Genomic DNA, 20,280 nt, shown 5'->3' with positions numbered 1-20,280 from the left:
TCAGTGATCTGTTTTGTGCACATATCACTAGTGTATATGTGTCCAATCCCAATCTCCCGATTCATCTCAGGGCTCTGTGGTAACCTAAGTGAAAGTCACTCAGTCGTGTCTAACTCCTTGCGACCCCATGGACTATACAGTGAGGGGGATTCTCCAGGCCACAATACTGGAGTGGGTAGCCTTTCCCCTCTCCAGGGGCTCTTCGCAACCCAGGGATCAAACCCAGGTCTCCCTCATTGCAAGTGGATTTTTACCAGCTGAGCCACAAGGGAAGCCATGGTGACCTAAATGAGAAGGAAATCCAAAAAAAGAGGGATAAATGTATTTGTATAGCTAACTCACTTCGCTGTACAGCAGAAACTAACACAACATTGTAAAGCGACTACACGCCAATAAAAATTAATTTTTAAAAGTTAGATAGGTATTAAAAAAAAAGAAGGAGGAAGTGAATTCAGAGATAATGCAACAGTGCAAGTGAACAAGACAGAGTCCGACTGTTACCGAACGGGACCCTATGGGGCCTTTCTGGAACAGACCCCCTCCCCCATGTCCTCTGCTGCAGCTCATCTCTGAAGCACCCGGATAACAGTATCTGATGCACACTTCCTGAGCTATTAAACAGATGCTAAAACCTTCACCAAATGGGAGCTGTTAACTACTTAAAGACCAGGAGCGCACAGCCTGCCGGCCTCCCGGATCCTAAGGAATAATAATATTAATCCCCGTGACACCTCCCAGTTACCATCAACCAATCTGAGAATTTTGCACAAGCTGATCGCACACCCCGGGGCTCCCTTCCCTCACCTGGCCTTTAAAAATACCTTGCTGGGGAATTCCCTGGCAGTCCAGTGGTTAGGGCTCTCTGCTTTCACTGCTAGGGGCCAGGGTTCAGTTCCAGGTTGGGGAACTAAGAGCCCACAAACTGTGCACAACATTGTCAAAACAAATAAATACATTAAAAAAAAAAACTGTTGAAACCCATTGGGGAGTTCAGGCTTTTGAGCATTAGCTGTGCTGGACTCCTTGCTTGGCATTTAATAATAAACACTGAACTTTCCTTTACCACAACCTGGTATCAGCAGATTGTGTGTGCTAAGTCGCTTCAGTCGTGTCCAACTCTTTGCAACCCCCGGGACTGTAGCCCTCCAGGCTCCTCTGTCCATGGGATTCTCCAGGCAAGAATACTGGAGTGGGTTGTCATGCCCTCTTCCAGGGGATCTTCTTGACCAGGGATCAGACCCAGGTCTCCTAAAGAATTGCAGGCAGAATCTTTACCATTTGAGCCACCAGGGAAGGCTGATGTCAGCAGGCCCAAATTTTGGTGGTAACATCAAGGCAGTGGATCAGGAAAGGAGAGAAGTAGGTTCAGGAGTGACTTAGAGGTCCATTGAACAGATTTGGTGAGTTAGTGAGGGAATAGAAGGTGCTTAAAATGACAGAAAATGGGTTTCTGGCTTGGGCTGATGTTAATGGGAGAGGCAGAGAGGAGGAGAGTGAAGATGGGGACCTCTGTTTGGACCTGTTGAATTTGAGATGCCCAGGAACTTACACTCAGGGCACTCAGGTAAGTGTCTTAACCTCTGCAGAGCATTTAAGCTGGAGACATAAAACAGAGTAGATGTGAAGAACAGACCTGCATACTCAGTGCTGTTCTCTAGAATCACCCAGTTAAACTACGAATGTTGTCATGTGCGTGCTCTGTTTTCACTCTCTCAAACTCTACCGCATGTGCATCCACTGCTTTTCTTATTAGTGAGGTATAGACTGGCAGTTATTTGGGGTGTGCCGTGCAGGCTGTTCTCCAGTTTTGGCGAGCAGGGGCTACTCTCTAGTTGTGGTGTGCGGGCTTCTCATGGCAGTGCCTTCTGTTGTGCTACGTGGGCTCTCGGGTGTGTGGGCTTCATCGGTTGTGGCACATGGGCTCAGTAGTTGTGACTCCTGTGCTCTAGGACCCAGCTCAGTTGCTCCGCAGCGTGTGGGATTGTCCCAGAAATGGAACCCGTGTCTCCTGCATTGACAGGCAGATTCTTTACCACGGAGCCACTAGGGATGCCCTAGCTTGACTATTAAATGCTACCCGGATATAATTGTATTCTTCCCAGTCTGCGGGGATTCATCATATAATATTAGAACAATTTTAGTTTTTAAATTTAACTCTTTAAAATACAATATTATGTATATTAGCAGATATGATTAAGTTTTACTATGTTTATTGTAAGTCCATGTGTCCAGATATATTAGTAACAAACAGATGATGAGAATAAAAAATTCTTCCATAATTCCAAAAAGAGTCCAAAATGGACAAAATGCTTTTGCATGTCTGTGTTGAAAATGAGATTTTTATATATTGGAAGTAAATAGCAGCATCCATTTTATAGCATTTTCCTTGCTTTGATTTTGTGACACAGTTCTTCAGAGTCCTGCCTGTGAATAGGCTAGCACCTCAATGCTTAAAATAGGTTCAAGAAATGGTTCTACTTCTTTTCCACCTCTCCATTCCAAACCATCGAGGGAATTAGTTACACCATTGAAGTATATTTCTCTTCTGTTTTACATAGTTAAATTTTTTGCTAGTTTCCTTTCTAGAGGAAGAGTGAAGTAGGACATTCACAATCATGATGTAGATTTACTGCTAAGGCTTTTACTACTATTATTATTGGCAGACTATATTATTACTATATTATTATTGACAGATACAGTCCGTGTAAGACATTGTGCTTTGTCTCTTACAGGATAATAGTGTGCTGTAGTGCCATTGACACTTTTAGTGTATTGGTCAATATAAACATCATAATTTACTAAAACTTGCATGCAAGTTGCAAAAATAAAACAACTTGACAAGACAGGAGCTTAAATAAAACATGAAATGGTCTCTGCTGGTGCTAGCATAGTATCTGACTAGTATCTTTCTCCCCGCAGCAATACTTTGAGGTGGAAGAAGAGAAGACATCCCTGCATGACGCAATGACTGTCAAAATGAACATTTTGTCAAAAAGACTAAGGGAGAAAGAAGAAGTCATTAAGGAATTAAGAGAAGAACTAGATCAATATGAAGAATATGGATTTCAAAAAGTTGTAAGTTTCACAGCAAAGAGTAATTTATGTTAATATATGTAAATGAGGTTACGGCTGTCTGAAAAGCTCGGGTTTGGAATAAAGGGACTACAGTGGATGTATCTTGGGTATCTTCACAAAATAAGACAGTTCAACCCTTTTTTTGCTCAATAACATAGTCTAGAAAACCCATAATAATTATAAATAGCAGTATAATTGTTCTCAATTTTTATTTGTAAGGGAAATAAAATAACCTATCTTCCACCCTCGAAAAGCATGTAAATACATTTTTGTTTTAATACAGAAGAGTCCCACCCTTTTTTTTTCAGTCCAATTAATCTGAAAGACACAAAACAATCTCAAGTCAGAGGCTTTCAAGAAACCAGCTTGTAACAGGATGACCTTCCACAGAAATGTCAAGAAGGAAAATTCTCAGAGGAGTTTCGCCCTGTTCTCCCTGTTGTAATGGGAGCCAGGAGCTGCTTTACTGCTCCAAGGACTGAAGAGAACAAACGTGGGGAGAGAGAGAAAGCCGAAAGGAGAGCTTAGCTACCTGTTGAGGAGATGAATGAGAAGGATCTTGAAACTGTGGACCCTGAATACAAGTTTGTTTTAATCCCCAGTCAACTCAAATAGCCATAGCAGGGTTTTCATACTAGGTGCTGAGAGCAAGAAGTAGGTTGTTTGAGTAGGAGAGGTGGCCAGAGAAGCCAGAGGGTCAGCCTGCTGAGTGCCAGCTGGCAGAGGCACTTCCTCACCTCAGCTCAGTCTCCCGGCGAGGGGCAGAGGCTCACCTGGAGCACGCAGCTGGCAAATGCTGATGTGGCATGGAAACCAGGGTCCATTCGAACCCAAAGTCCCACGTAAGGAGGTAGCTCTTCCCTCTGTATAGAGTAAGAATTAAAGGTTGCACTATACATGTATATATATGTACACACACACATGCACACACACACACACACACACACACACACACACACACAGGGTTGGCCAAAAAGGTTTGGGTTTTTCCATAGAATGTTATGGAAAACCCAAATTAACATTTTGGCCAACCCAATATATACACTCTTATAACATATATTTCTTATATGTACATTATATTATTGTAATGGATTATAGTATTACAGTATATATATAAATCAATATAACATATATAATTATTATAATTATAATTAAATGTATAGTGATCCCTGTGTATGAAAGTGAAAGTTACTCAGTCATGTGTGACTCTTTGCAACCCCTTGGACTATATAGTCCATGGAATTCTCTAGGCCAGAATACTGGAATGGGTAGCCTTTCCCTTCTCCAGGGAATCTTCCCAACCCAGGGGTAGAACCCAGGTCTCCTGCATTGCAGGCGGATTCTTTACGAGCTGAGCCACAAGGGAAGCCCAAGAGTACTGGAGTGGGGAGCCCATCCCTTCTCCAGAGGATCTTCCTGACCCAGAAATAGAACCAGGGTCTCCTGCATTGCAGGTGGATTCTTTACCTGAGCTATCAGGGAAGCCTTGGTCACTAAGTGTGTATCACTAAATATACATCATTTAGTGTACATCACTAAGTGTACGTTAGTGTATACCCCTAAGTGTACATCACTAAGTGTATAGTGTAGATACACATAAATATTGACTCATGTGTGCATGTATACATGTATGTACATGTATGTGTATGTACATGTATATATACACATATATATGTATGTGTATATATAGATAAATATATATATGGGAAATCTCTGAGAAGTAATACATCAAAATGTGAATGCTAGGAAGAAACACTTCCAGGTTCCAGGTTGCTGGGCTATTTAAGTGCAGTCCTTGGTTTATCTAAGTCTCACACTAGTATTCTTACTTAAAACCCTCAAAGTTAGAAAAGATAAGGAATTGAACTTGCACCATTCTAAAGGACTTTGTTTACTAACTGTGGAAAGAATACTTTGTTTAATCTATTAGAATTCTCTGTGTTCTACAAAAACAACAACAAAAAATACAAAAAACAAAAAAAGAATTCTCCATGTTCTAAAAAATACAGAGCATCTTCTAAGCAATTTAGTATTAAGTATTCTTATCATCAGAGAAGGCAATGGCACCCCACTCCAGTACTCTTGCCTGGAAAATCCCATGGACAGAGGAGCCTGAAAGGCTGCAGTCCATGGGGTCGCTGAGGGTCAGACACGACTGAGCGATTTCACTTTCACTTTTCACTTTCACTTTTCACTTTCATGCATTGGAGAAGGAAATGGCAACCCACTCCAGTGTTCTTGCCTGGAGAATCCCAGGGACAGGGGAGCCTGGTGGGCTGCTGTCTATGGGGTCGCACAGAGTCGGACACAACTGAATTGACTTAGCAGTATTCTTATCATAGATCTAATATAATTGAATATTATTTCTTTTTACATATTCTGATCACCTTGGAGGAAGAGACACATCCAATTTTTGAATTTACTTTTCTTATCTTGGATCTACATTTACTCTTAGGTTTTTGGAGAAAATAATTTAATAGAATTATTAGTAGAAAATTTAATAGAAAAGTTGTAATAGTTTTGGCTTTTGCTCCTGCCCTTGACTAACGATATCCAGCATTGATTAGCAAGGCAATTTTGATCCAATTATTTCCCACTTGTGAAATGAAAAGTGATCTCTGCCTAGCCAACAGTGTTATGAGGAAGATTTGTTGTGAACCTGAATCGCTGTGAGTTCTTTGAAGAAAGGCATGCATATAACTTCTAGTTATCATGATGCGGAAATACACAAGTCCTTACTACCATCTGGTTTACTGTTGAAAATATCCCAGTTCTGTAATTGAGCTTCCAACACGAGGTCTTTCTTGGTGTGTTTACACCTCCGATTGTCCTCAGCCTGTTAGCTGGTCTGTCTGGACATCCTGGGTAAAGATCAAGATGAGGTGGGCGGGGCTTGGTGAGGACCACAGGAAGTGGGAGGGTCCACCCCTGCTGTTGTATAAGTGGGTGTTCTCTGCATCTGGTGACATTCTGAAGACCTTGGTGGTGGTTGTCATTCAGTCGTGCCCAACTCTTTGTGACCCCATGGATTGCAGCATGCCTATCCTTCACTGTCTCCCAGAGTTTACTCAAGACATGTTCATTGAGCCAGTGATGCCATCCAACTATCTCATCCTCCATCACCCCCTTCTCCTCTGCCCTCAGTCTTTCCCAGCATCAGGGTCTTTTCCAGTAAGTCAGCTGTTTGTATCACGTGGCCAAAGTATTGGAGCTTCACCTTCAGCATCAGTCCTTCCATTGTATATTCAGGGTTGATTTCCTTTAAGATTGCCTGGTTTGATCTCTCTGCTGTCCGAGGGACTCTCAAGAGTCTTCTCCAGCAGAAGACCTTGGTTGTTTCACTGTAATTTGTCTCCATGGACACCACATCAGTATTGCTGTAAACAACTTAAGATTTGAGGAAGGTGAGACTCCTGATTAACTGAGTGTATACGTTTTCCCCAGCACCAGAGGACCCTAGTGAAACACCATGCTAGGGCAATGCAGAGCAGGGCTAGTGTACCTTTTGGTAGGATGGACATGAACACTGCAAAAGCAGGCTATATATTTTTTTAAAAAATCTGAAATTTCTCTTAAAAAATCTTCTAAGAGCTAGCTTTCCTAGAACTCCATGCCTCTCAAGTTCTAGGTGAAGTCACTCAGTCACGGCCAACTCTTTGCGACCCCATAGACTGTAGCCTGCCAGACTCCTCCACCCATGGGATTTTCCAGGCAGGAATACTAGACTGGGTTGCCATTTCCTTCTCCAAGGGATCTTCCTGACCCAGGGATCGGACCCGGGTCTCTCGCGTTGCAGGTGGATTCTTTACCGTCTGAGCCACCAGAGAAGCCCTAAGTTTGAAATTTCATCTAATACGACTGCTCCCTCTAGCGGTATAAAAAGCTCAATACAGCAAGTATCTGAAATTATATTTGGAAAACCAAATTTGGAGAAACAATTAGAAATTCTCAAAGCAGCAGTTGAAATAACTCACAAAAACAACTTGAAATAAGCAAATTGAATAAACAATAAGGGAACACTCTAGTTTGTTCTTCCTCATAGTCTGATCACATAAATTACTTCATCGTTACTAGTCATAATCTCTCTCCAGATTGTTTTAGAGTAAAATCTAAGAATGACAGGAAAAGGAAGGTTTAGTAAACATCTAGCTTAGCTTATATTTATGACAAGATGGAAATCAGAAAAAGGAATCTCGTCAAGTTACAGAAGCCTCATCTCTCCAGGTCAGAACATCCTTAATGTTGAATTTTCCCCGAGAGGGCTTCACTTGGTGTCTCAGATGGTAAAGAGTCTGCCTGCAATGCGGGAAACCCAAGTTCAGTCTCTGGGTTGGGAAGATCCCCTGGAGAAGGAAATCGCAATCCACTCCAGTATTCTTGCCTGGAAAATACCATGGATGGAGGAGCCTGGCAGGCTACAGTCCACGGGGTTGAAAAGAGTCAGACATGCCTGAGCGACTAACACACACACACACATTCAAGGGCTGAGTGTCTTTTCAGGCTCTGTGAACCCCCTCAATGAGTTAATGGTACTCTGCTATAGTCTGCAGCTTGCCGTGCTATATGCTGATAAATCCACTCAAGAATTGCTGAAGGAGCTAGCTGGTCAGGGTAGTGTGCCTGTGTGTCTGTGTACCCACGCACATGCCTGTGTGCTTCAATTGCAATTAGAGTTGTTTCGAAAAGACTTCATTTTTCTTTCCTACCCCAACATGGATGCGCTATGCAACCATCATGCCCACCCACCCCCGCCACCACTACGGAAACATGACTGCTTGTTGCTGACAGTTTTGAAACAGAGCCGTCATTCAAGAGCAGCAGCTCTGCAGGGCTGCACTGCCCCAGTGGGCCGCTCTGTTGGCTGTCACTCACTGGGAAAGCACCTGCTCGTCTCTGTGACTGCCACACAGCATGGGCATGCAGCGGAAACCCCTACCCCCACCCCCAGCATCAAACTGAGATGTCCAAACACTGTACGCAGAGCCTGCAGAAGTGAGACGCCAGTGTGGCAAAAGGGAGACTGCTGGGAAGGCACCTGCGATGCCCCAAACAGTGCTTCTTTCTCAGCCTCTGTTGACTTTCTGTGTGTATGGGTCACCTGCCGCTCCTGTTAAGATATAGATTCAGACAGGGCTGAATTGGGGCCGGAGATTCTGCATTTTCAAAAAGCTCCCAGGTGATGCCAAGGCTCCTGGTCCTTGGACCACGTTTGGAGTAGTGAGGCTCTGGAGAACATCCATTTCCAGAAATGGTTCTTTCACTACTGTTTGGGATTCTGAGGCCTTGGGCAGGGATACTGCACATCCTGTGGCTGTTCACAAGAGAAAAAGCATGTAAGCTGGCACTTGGAAATCCTAGCGTCCACTGCATGATAGAAGAACTCTAAATTGACAAGGTCCTTTATAAATTTTAAATCCCAGAGTGACCATGGATCACACTGCAGGCTGTCTTGGGCAATAATGTAGCTTTAAATAGCTTTAACTAGTTAACCACCTTTTAATGATCTCCATCCTTCTTAACTTCGGTTTATTAACGCAGCTTGCTTTAAAGGAGTCTCGTGGTTTCAGTGAGCCCAAGCTAGTGGTGTGGGCAGATGGTAGGAGAAACACCACCACAAAACCTGCCACTCAGAGTGTAACAGATGACCGCAGCCGCCCAGAACTATCCCTTTGTTCATTTTGCTAATGAGTGTCCCCATTGCTGTGGGAATCTGAATAGTTAATTACTTGCAGTTCCTGCAGCTGACAGATGGTGGGGACAGAGCTAAAGGTTGACCTCTCAGGAACTGGGGCTGTCCATGGATTTGTGGGAGGGGAGAAACCCTTGAGTTGGAAGTGTTGCCTTGTTTCTTGCTTTTCTACGAGATTTTTAGAAAACCCATTTAGGTGCTAGCTGCCACCTCTTGTAAATTTTACACTTCATCTGATTATTCAAATAGTTCTCATTTAGTTTATTATAATGGATGCTCACGTAATCCACAATGGATGTTCATTTTCTGCCACTGTTAGGAAATGTACATTTAAGCCAATTAAGGCAAATGCTGCTGGCTTTTTAAAAAGCTTTTTCAGTCTAGAAATTCATTGTTTGATGTTCTCAAGTTGAACCATGTGGGACAAGAAAATAATGACTGAGATTCTTTCTTATTAAGAAAACAGTGTTATCAGTTATTAAATTTGTTAGTTCTCATGAGTTAAGAATGAATTGGGCTTAAATAATTTAAGTGGAATGGTGAATCAAAATCATGAAGATTCACAACTGGGCTTAGCGCAAAATTTAACGTCATCATTATAAACATTAAGTCTGGTATAACTGACTTCATTAAAAAGTCCCTTGTTGTTTTTCAAGAGTTTATTCATGTACTATAAAACATGATAGCTACATATTTTTCTTCTGAACCATTATGATGACCACAGAGGAAACCTTTTTTCAATAATTTACTTTCAGTTATCTCTAAAGTTAAATAAAAGTATACTTTCAAAAGGACACTAGTTATACTGGGAGGAAAGACTTTTTGGGAGGAATGATTTTGTTTTTGAGGAGAGGAGATTTTATCCTTATGTATTTGCAATCATGGCATTGCTACTAAAAGAATAGCTTATAATTCATCTGAAAATTAAAGTTTAAAAGTATTTCTAGTGTCCATATTGATTTTGAACAGAGGTATATAAATACTTTTGTCTCTTTTAATGTAATAATACAATGACTTTCAAGCATGTTCTTTACTATTTTGAGATTGCATAATCAGTTTAATATTTTACCATCATGAAATATAAAGTTTTGCATCAGCTTCTCCAACTCATTACATCTTAATTTTAAAAAGAAGTGCAGCAAGTAAAATCTAGACAGCCATAAGCAAGTATGGTCAGATGTTTTCAATAGCTTTGAAACAGAGGAGAAGAAGAAAAGAAGAGTTGCTGTCCCAATAAGCTTCTACTGCGTAAGAAAAAGCGTCTCCGTAATGGACATGGCAAGATTTAAACAAAAGACGCACATAATAAAAATGTAAATGAGTTTGCTTTACCAAAACTATAACTTTAAAGTCTTTTGTTGTAAGTTATCCTGAAACCTTCTTACAAGGTAATCACTGTTTGCATAGAGATTTAAACCGAAGTCTTCAATAGCATTCAACGCCTGCACAGTCCCAGTGTGACAGGCATGCAAAGCCACGTTAATGTTCAGAATATGAATTGCCTCTGGGTGGCTCCTCCACCAAGCAGAAAACCCAACTGTGTGGATATCCGTGTGCCTGATGGGCTCCATGCGGCTCCCAGCCTGGAAACGTCACCACTTTGACATGCGGTGTGCTCCTCTTGACACTGGCAGCGCTGACACTGGGAAATGCCACAAAGGCAACAAGCCCCCCTCCTTAGCCGTGCACTCTGCCCCCGCCCCCGCCCGCACCCCCTTCCCCCGGCGCTGCTGCCGGTCCGCGGGCTCCCCAGCCTGCCTGGTTACAGCAGCACTTCAGACGCACACAGAGGGAAGTGTGGGTGGAGGGGCCCCAGCTGCCTCCCCGGACGCAGCCTCCATGATGAATTGACCTGAATGATGAGGGCACACAAACAGTATGATATGCATTATTCCTGTCAATAAACTGTCCCCATGTGCTGTGGTCTTTGTACAGAAGGTACCGCAGCCTTTCTTCCAGCAAGCTCTATTTTACTCTCCTTCCCTTTTTACTATTCATATTATAAGTGTGTAATAGAATTCAGAAAATTATATGATAGCTCTTCTGTATCTGTATTGTCTCGTCTTGCATATTTAAATCCTTGGCTCCCTGCTTAGAAATATGGAATTCTCCCTCTTTTAGGATTCTTTTATCAAAGAGAGCAGCCCTCTGAAAACAACTCTAGAAAAGGAAAACTTGGAGTTCAAAATGGAAAATGAGAGACTGCTTCAAGTCATTTCAGAACTCGAAGAAGAAATCCAGCTCAGTGTAAAAGAAAATTCAGTATTAGGTAACATTTAGAGTCATTTTTGAGAAAACTCTATACACTGGGCACGTTTATAAAATTCATGGCCATGCTTGTCCTTTTCAAACATGTGTTTGTTACCAAACCATAGTTACATTTAAAATACCAGCTTGTTGGCCACTTCTAATTTGCATTCTTTTCTTGGGACAGGAATTGGTCATACTCCCCTAGCCATGCCTTTTTAACTCAGGGTGGTTGTTTGTAAATCCAAGCATTGGCCTTTGAAAAATGTGCTCATCAGTGCTCAATATCACTTAGAAATATCATAAATATTAAACAAAATTTCATGTGCTTGATATAAAACCTAAAATTTCTAACATTTTCATATTTGAACATATATATTGAGGTGTGCTTTGTGAAGAAACAGAATTGGCCCTTCAGGAAAATATGCTCCTACTTACTACTTTATCTTCAATTTTTGGCACAAATTTTAAGTACAGATTTCCATCTGTTGACCCTATGCCCCCTTCTTATATACCATAAACATTGGTAAACATTGCATTTAAATCATTGAAGTTGGATTGCTTAAAAGCATTTACAGGCACTGCTATCATTGTATTTATGTTAGTTATACAGTTTTGCCCTTTGAGTAGGCAATATAAAATTTGTAGCGAAACATTAATAAAATCAGATATGGGGCAGTGTTTCTTGGCTGTAAGTTACACCAGGCCAGTGTAGTTTTATTTCTCTCCTGATGTGTAATAATGCGTCTTCAGGTTTTGCTAGTTCTTACAAAGTCCATAAAGTGCCACCTGCTAAAGCAGTTTGTATTGGCTGTGACTAACAGCAAAAATGTCCCTTGCTAGACTCGATGAAAAGCTTTCAGCCTTCAGCCACACTTGGATCTTGAACTTAGTTCTTAATCCCTATCTGACCAGCCGTCTGAACAGCAGGAAGAAGGCTGTGAATGTCAAGGGCAGTTGTGAAGGTCGTAGTCCTGCTAGGACTTGCGTCCACCATGCCTGCCAGCGGTGTATAGCCTGCCCTGAAGCAGGCAGATTGAATACAGGGCCATAAGCTTGTAATTTCATGGTTGGCCTCTCTCTCCTTTTGTTTACAGAAGATGAAATTATAAGTCTGAAAGAGATAGCAGAAAAGGATCATAAAACTATTCAAAAGGTACTGTAACTTTTTTACATTGATGAATGACTCTTTTCAATGGAAATATCAGCATAATTAATGAAATAACACTATGCCCCCGCCTTGTCTTGTGATGTCGAGAAAAGCTGATTCCTGTATTTAGTGTTGTTTGGGGGTGATTTCTCTAGTAATGAGAAAGGATTCCGTCTTGAAAATGAGCTCATGTTTTCTTTCATTTGGCATAACTGAGTGTCTACCTTGTTGACTGTAAGGAATTGAAAAATCCCATGACACAGGGAGTCCAAAGATATGCTTGTGGAAAAATGATATTAGGAACGGGCAGCCTGTTTTCATATCAGATGTTGTTTTATCTCCATTTCTCTGTATGTGAATGAACTGGGTTTGTATTTTGCAGAAAATCTGTATTTAGAGCAGGGAATGCTTTTGATATCATAAAAATCAAGATTTCCTGGGGCATCTGATGTCACAGAACCACAGCAATTCCTGCCCTCCGCACCCAGGTTAGAGTCCTGCTTTCACATTTCTCAGCTCTCAAAACCCTCTTCTGTGATGGTCAGTTTGCACTGCCAAAGGTCCTACAACCCAAAGACAGAACTGGTCTCTGATCTTTTCCCGGTGCTGAGCACAGGTACACTTAAAAATATTCTTTGAGTGATTTCATAGAATACAAATGTATCTTTAGATAGAATTCATAAAATTTACAGATAAAAATGTGAATTTACATCCTCGAATTATTCCAAATAAAGTTTTCCACAAACTGAATCGAGTATCAATTTTTAAATGAAAGTTAAAGTTAGATAAAATTAAAAATTGAGTTCCTCAGTCATGCTGGCCTCATATCCAGAGCTCATAAAGCTTAAGATTCGGATTTCAACCTAGATTTTTCACTTCTGGTATTCTTAGGTTTTATTTTTCATTTAAAAAAGTTTTTTTTAAATTTTATTTATGTACTTACTTACTTTCAGTGGTGCTGTGCACATACAGGATCTTAGTCCTCAGACGAAGGATTAAACTCACACCCCTGCAGTGGAAGGGTGGAGTCTTAACCACTCAACCACTAGGGAAGTCCTAGTCTTAGGTTTTAGATAAAATCACTTCCAAGAACTGATTTTTATTTTTTGGCCACATGGCGTGAGATATCTTAGTTCCCCTACCAGGGTTCGAATTTGAACTCCCTGGATTGGCAGTGTGGAGTCCTAATCACTAGGCTGCCAGGGAAGTCCCAAGAACTATATTCTAAAGAAATGCATACTGTGATGGGTCAGAGTTGGGAGATGTTTCCTATGATCACTGAATCCATTGCAGGTTTTCACAACATGAAGTCATTTTCTGGTGCTTGAGCCTGTTTTTCAATGGTGAGGGTACAAGTGTCATTCTTACAGAGATAATGAGAGTATAAGAATAGACCAGTTTAACCTTCTTGGCATCAACCTTTAAGGCTAAAAATGAAATCTCAGCTTTCTAGTTTTACTTAATAACCTGCAAGGGCATCATCTCAGTTTATGTAACTATTTCTCCAGTGTCTCAGTCTGTGCTGTCATTGGTGAAGATGAGTCAGACAAGCCTACTCTTCTCTGGGAGGAGTTCAAGGAAATTAAAAAAAAAAAAAAGTCTCACCATTAAGGCATCAATTAGAAAGAAACATCCTCACTGAGTGGCTGGTCATACCTTGTATGAGCTCAAGTATTCTGAGTAAATGCTGCCTTCGTTCTCTAGAGCTGCACTGCCCAGCATTAGCCACATGTGTCTATTGAAAGCCTATGTCTAGTGCAACTGAGAAAATGAATTTTAAATTATGTTTACTTTTAATTTTTAAATTTCAATATAAAATACTGATATTTGTTTCAGTTACTGAAAAACTTTTATGTATATTTTGAATAATTTGAGCACGTGAATGTACATTTCTATTTGTAAATTTTATGAAATCTAAATGCAGAACAAGTATCTGCCATAAAATTTTAGCCTTCAAATTGAGATTTACTCTAAGTGAAAAATACACACTGGATTTCAAAGACTTAGGTGCTGTAAGAAATGTGAAATATTTTGCTAATGATTTTTAATATTGATTATTATATACTTAAGCTATCTTACATAGCTATTGGTATAAATAAAATATATTATTAAAGGTAATATCACCTTTTTTACCTTTTTAAGAAAGCTGTGTAAAATTCAGTTATATATATGACACATATTTTTATTTGACAATTTTGTTCTAGACAAATATAGCAAATCTGTAGTTTGTTTGATCATATTTTTTTTCCTATCTCTCTTCTTTTTTTTCTTTATATGCACTAGGCCTCCACACAGATGTTGAATGTAGACATGATTTGGTTTTGAGCAGGAAAAATCTAGACCCTTGGGTCTTTGTTCCATTTCTGACACCATAGTTACTTGGGCCAGTTTCTCATTCTCCTTCTTCCTGAGTTTCACAGATTTACTGTGTGGATAGAATGAGATAATGTACGTCAAAAGGCTTTGTCAATTGGAAAGCAGACCAGGAGCTGTTGACCAAACTGAGAGCTATTATTTACTGGTTTGTTTCCAATATCCTTCATTAAATCAATTGATTCAGCAATGTTCATTAGATGCCTTTTAGTGACAGACACTGCTGAGATACAGAAATTTTATACACACATACGTACAAACACACACACACAGGCTTGTTGTGAAAGAGATCAAGTCTAGAGAGAGAGACAATAACCATAGGGGAGTGTGATGGGGCTGTAATAGACGTATGTACATGGGGAAACAATGAAAACAGTGAGAAACTATTTTCTTGGACTACAAAATCACTGCAGATGGTGACTGCAGCTGTGAAATTAAAAGACGCTTGCTCCTTGGAAGAAAAGCTATGACTTTTTTTTATATTAAAAAGCAGAGATGTTATTTTGCTGACAAAGTTCCATCTAGTCAAAGCTGTGGTTTTCCCAGTAGTCATGTATGAATGTGAAAGAAAGAAAGAAAGTGAAGTTGCTCAGTTGTGTCCGACTCTTTGTGACCCCATGGACTGTAGCCTACCAGGCTCTCCATCCATGGGATTTTCCAGGCAAGGGTACTGGAGCAGGTTGCCATTTCCTTCTCCAGAGGATCTTCCTGACCCAGGGATCGAACCTGGGTTTCCTGCATTGTAGGCAGATGCTTTACCGTCTGAGCCACCAGGGAAGAGTCTCGAATGAATGTGAGAGTTGGACAATAAAGAAAGCTGAGCATTGAAGAATTGATGCTTTTGAACTGTGGTGTTGGAGAAGACTCTTGAGAGTCCCTTGGACTGCAAGGAGATCCAACCAGTCAATCCTAAAGGAAATCAGTCCTGAATATTCATTGGAAGGACTGATGCTGAAACTAAAACTCCAATGCTTTGGCCACATGATGCGAAGAACAGACTCATTGGAAAAGACCCTGATGCTGGGAAAGATTGAAGGCAGGAGGAGAATGGGACGACAGAGGATGAGATGGTTGGATGGCATCACTGACTCGATGGACATGAGTTTAAGCGTGCTCCGGGAGTTAGTGATGGACAGGGAAGCCTGGCATGCTGCAGTCCATGAGGTCCCTAAGAGTTGGACATGCCTGAATGACTGATCTGAAAATTGACCTGGAAGGTTCTAGAAATGCTTCACAAATTGTTCCAGACCTATCTCCTACTCCTTTCTCTTGAACTGATTCCAGGTGTTTAGGGTTTCCCTGGTGGTTCACACAGTAAAGAATCTACCCGCAATGCAAGAGACCTAGTTTTGATCCCTGAGTCACCCCTGGAGAAGAAAATGGCTACCCACTCCAGTAATCTTGCCTGGAGAATCCCATGGACAGAGGACCCTGATGGGCTACAGTCCATGGGGTTGCAAAGAGTTGGACACGACTGAAGTAACTTGGCATGCATACATGTAGGATGGTGGAAGGCTACATACAGAGTATGAATGCGTAAAGTGTAAGTTACCCCCGTGGAATTCTGGTGTGGCTAGAGCAGGAGGTAGGATCTAGTGAGACCACGTGGTGAGATTTGTATGAGTACAGGAAGAGGGGGGTGTCTGGGGTGTGAGGAAAGAGTAAACAGAAACCAGAAGAGTATAAAGGAGCAGCTCAGAAGCCTTTGGATAAGCTACTTGTTCCCCTTTGCAGCCCTCTCTCTGCTTGCAGGCTTGTCTGACTCTTTGTGACTCCATGGACTGTAGCCCACCAAGCTCCTATGTCCATGGGGTTTTCCAGGCAAGAATACTGGAGTGGATTGCCATTTCCTCCTGCAGGGGATCTTCCCAACCCAAGGATCAAACTGGCATCTCCTGTGCCTCCTGCATTGGCAGGCAGATTTTTTTTTTACCACTGAGCTGCCTGGGAAGATTTCATCCCTGGATACAATTAAAAATGAGTTGAAAATGGGACTGAAACACTGTTAAGATTCAGCAGCTTTCATGTTTAAATTTTAGTAGTCGAATAACAGCTGAATCTGTTTGAGCTGTGGTTACAAGATGAATTTCCTTCTGAGAGGGGACAGACCAGCAGTCAGAGATTATATCCCAGGTATGGCAGTGTCAGGATACAGGGCAGCGTTGGTTGCTATGTGGATAATTGGGGGCACAGCCAGCCTGGATCATAAGAGATCAGGGAAGTTCAGAGGAAGGACACTGAGCTGGCCCTCGGAAGAATGGTTAGAGTTCTCCAAGAAAGGACGAAAGGGAGAGAAGTGGGAAGAGCCAGAACACGTGTATGGGGAAGGCACATGACTGATTACGGCAAGAGGATGTGTGGGAACAGGGGTGGCTGGAAGCAGGGGACATGGCTGAGGATTGTTATGCATTTCAGAGGGAGTGTGAGTTGACTCCTGAGTGAATGGGGCGTCTTGGACACTGGGGCAGGATGGGATTCATGTTTCAGAGAAAGAACAAACAGAAGAAAGGAAAATCCAGGGCCAGAGAGACACCAATTAAAAGCTTTCTTGTATAAACTGGGATAACTTAATAGAAAGTCCCAAAACAGGAAGAAGACAGTGACATGGGGATGAAGAAGGGGGTAGCTGAATTCAAGAGATGATTAGGCAATAAAAGCCGTGGTCTTTGATAAGACAAAGTGGGAGAGATAAAGGAAGAGAAGTGGAAGGCTGATACTCAGATGAAAATGAGTGCAGTGGTAGAGCAGCAGAGAGTGGATTTCGCAGAAACTGAGCAAGAGGCTTGAGAGTCCCTTGGACTGCAAGGAGATCCAACCAGTCAATCCTAAAGGAAATCAACTCTGAATACTCATTGGAAGGACTGATTTGCTAAAGTTGAAGCTCCAGTACTTTGGCCACCTGACGCGAAGAGCCAACTCATTGGAAAAGACTCTGATGCTGGGAAAGATTGAGGGCAGGAGGAGAAGAGGGTGGCAGAGGATGAGATGGTTGGAGTCAGTGGACATGAATTTGAGCAAACTCAGTAAACCCTGGGAGATAGTGAAGGACAGGGAAGCCTGGCCTGCTGCAGCCCATGGGGGTTGCAAAGAGCTGGACACAACTTGGTGACTGAACAACAACAAAGCAAAAGGCTCAAGAAGAGAGGATCCATTCCAGCACTTCCCAGAGGCCAGGTGTGCAAAAGACGAGAAACGAAGGATTGGACAGTTAGCTTTGGCGATTAAAATGGCCCTGGTAATTCAGTTCAGTTCAGTCACTCAGTTGTGTCCGACTCTTTACAATCCCACGGACTGCAGGCCTCCCTGTCCATCACCAACTCCCAGAGATTGCTCAAACTCATGTCCATTGAGTCAGTGATGCCATCCAACCATCTCATTCTCTGTCATCCCCTTCTCCTGCCTTAAATCTTTCCCAGCATCAGGGTCCTTTCCAATTACCCTGGTAATTAATGAGGTCGTTTTACTGGAACATGGTAGTAACTGAGGAATGGAGTGAATGCAGACGTGGAGACAGTGTTCATGGGCACTTTCTAGAAGTTTGATTGTGGATGGCCAAAGAGAGGTCAGAGAGTGGTTGGAGGAGGACATGAGGTTGAGGAAGGAATTTTTTTTAAGATGAAGCTAGAGCATTATTAAATGACATCAGTGGAAAGAAGAATGAGCAGGTAAAAGTACAATAGAGAGAAGAGATCACTGATAAGAGACCCAAGGAGGCAGGAAGACTTGGGGCCAGTGGCTTTGGTGTTTGCCAGTAATTGATGCCTGTTGGAAACTTAATGATGCTTCTTTTCAGACCAAGGTATAATGACTCAACAAAAAATCTTTTCCTTTCCTTCCATTTCTCATTCCTTTACTTTCTCTAAACCTGCTGTTCAGCCTTTCACATCTTCCGCACCACCACCGCCTCCCCTTTGGAGGCTCTCATGTACCCAGACCCAACTTTCCCCAACCCTGCCACTGGAGAAAACAGATCCCTGCCTTTAGGGGACATTGCACGGTGGTTACGGGACTTTTAGCTCAGAGTCACTGCTCTCTCCTTCTACCCATCCTTTTACTTGGATCTAATTAGCACCCTTTGACAAAAACACATTTTATTAATTTATTCAAGTACCGTTGGTTTGCAGTGTTATGTTTCTGCTCTACAGCAAAGAGATTCATCTATACATATATATATTCTTTTTCATATTCTTTTCCATTGTGGTTTATTGCAGGATATGGAATATAGTTCCTGTGCTATTCAGTAGGACCTAGTTATCTATCCATGTTATATATAGTCATTCATATCTGTAACCAGCACCCTTTCTAACCGCCCAGTGCCTCTCTTCCCATCATGACTACTTTCCCCAGCTCCATTCGTCTATGCTGTTCTCTAATTCCCAGAGAACACGGTAGACGTGGATTTTTTCACCTCTGCACGCTCTTGCTCACCCTGTCACTTAGCCTAACCTCTTTTCCTTGTCATCGGAAGAGGGGACCTTCCTCTTTGCCCTGACCCGTCCTTCCACTTACTTGCCTGACTCCATCTTCTCCTTCCTTCTCTTCTGAGATCTTTCTTCATCAGCCAAACTCTCTCTCTTTCTCCCTCTCTCATGCCTTTAAGCATCCCCCACTAGCCTACATACCTAGCCAAGCCATCATTCTGGGTGGTGTTCCTTGACTCTGGTCACCCCTGAAGCCATTACCATTCACTCTTCAAATGTCAACTAAAGTAAACTTGTCTATGTATCTACTAGCCTCTTCTTCACACTGCCGCCGTTGATAAGTTCACAGTGAGATTCATCTTGCCCTCAATCCTTGAGGTCAAGAACTATGTCTTATCCTTTATTACCTTTATATGAGCCCTCAAAAATGTCTGCTAGAAAAAAAATCCTTACATGTTCATCAAAGTCAGTGTCAAAACTTGATCTCCTTACTCCTCAAATCTGGACTCAGCTGTGCTTCCCACTTAAATGGATGACATTGACATCTGTCCCAGAGGACACACTGACAGATCAAGGGTCTTTCTCTGCTTTCTTCTTTTTTTTGGCTGCTCTGTGCAACTTGTGGGAGGGATCCTAGTTTCCTGACCAGGATTTGAACCTGAGGGCCAAGTCTTAACCACTGGACTACCAGGTAATTTCCATCCACTCTGTCCTTTGTACCTTATATCTGGTTGCTCACTAGGTCTGGAGACTTTCCTTCCAAAATTTACCTCTCGTCCCTTTTCTCCACAACAGTGTTGTCACAGAGTTGGCTGTGACCCCATCATTTGCCCATCTGTATAGATTCCTACTTCATTTTCCTATCTCCACTCTCTTCTCTTCCAAGTCTAGCTTCCACACTGCTGCCATGGTGACCTAATACCCCAGTCTCACTTACATGCTACAGCCTTCAGTGCTTTCTTTCCTATTGTTTTCAACATAACATCAGACTGTCTCAAAATGTTCTACTTGATTTTGTTGTGCTGGGAGCCACTAAGCCCTTTCACATTTGCTGTCTCAAATTCTTTCCAGAAGAACTCTTCTAAGTAGGTGTTATTATCCTAATTTTATAGGTGAGAAAACAGACTTGAAGCATAGAATTACATAAAAGCAAGAAAAAAGACCTGAAGCATAGCATCACTTCACCCACACATCGTAAGCTGCAGAGCTCTCTTTTGAACCAACTCTCATTCTGTACGTTACACCAGTCTGCCCTCCCCTCCTAATTGAGGTGAGCAAGGCCCCTTGTAATATCACCCTGAATTTCTCTCTCCCTTCATTTCCTG

At 41.9% G+C, this 20,280-nt stretch overlaps 1 protein-coding gene across 1 annotated transcript in view; it reads left to right on the top strand.

Moving 5' to 3' along the window:
• The window catches only part of C13H10orf67 (chromosome 13 C10orf67 homolog), a 104,219-nt gene that overhangs the window by 33,047 nt on the left and 50,892 nt on the right, over window positions 1-20,280 (top strand). Inside the window, exons 5-7 of the mRNA XM_069547431.1 lie at window positions 2,920-3,075; window positions 10,886-11,033; window positions 12,109-12,167. Of these exons, the coding sequence (XP_069403532.1) occupies window positions 2,920-3,075; window positions 10,886-11,033; window positions 12,109-12,167 (363 nt within the window). The remainder of the gene's footprint in view (window positions 1-2,919; window positions 3,076-10,885; window positions 11,034-12,108; window positions 12,168-20,280) is intronic.

The sequence above is a fragment of the Ovis canadensis genome, chromosome 13 (genome assembly GCF_042477335.2).
Source record: "Ovis canadensis isolate MfBH-ARS-UI-01 breed Bighorn chromosome 13, ARS-UI_OviCan_v2, whole genome shotgun sequence".
Classification (NCBI taxonomy): domain Eukaryota; kingdom Metazoa; phylum Chordata; class Mammalia; order Artiodactyla; family Bovidae; genus Ovis; species Ovis canadensis.
The sequence above is the reverse complement of the archived record's forward strand: the minus strand, read 5'-3'. Positions and strand labels throughout refer to the sequence as shown.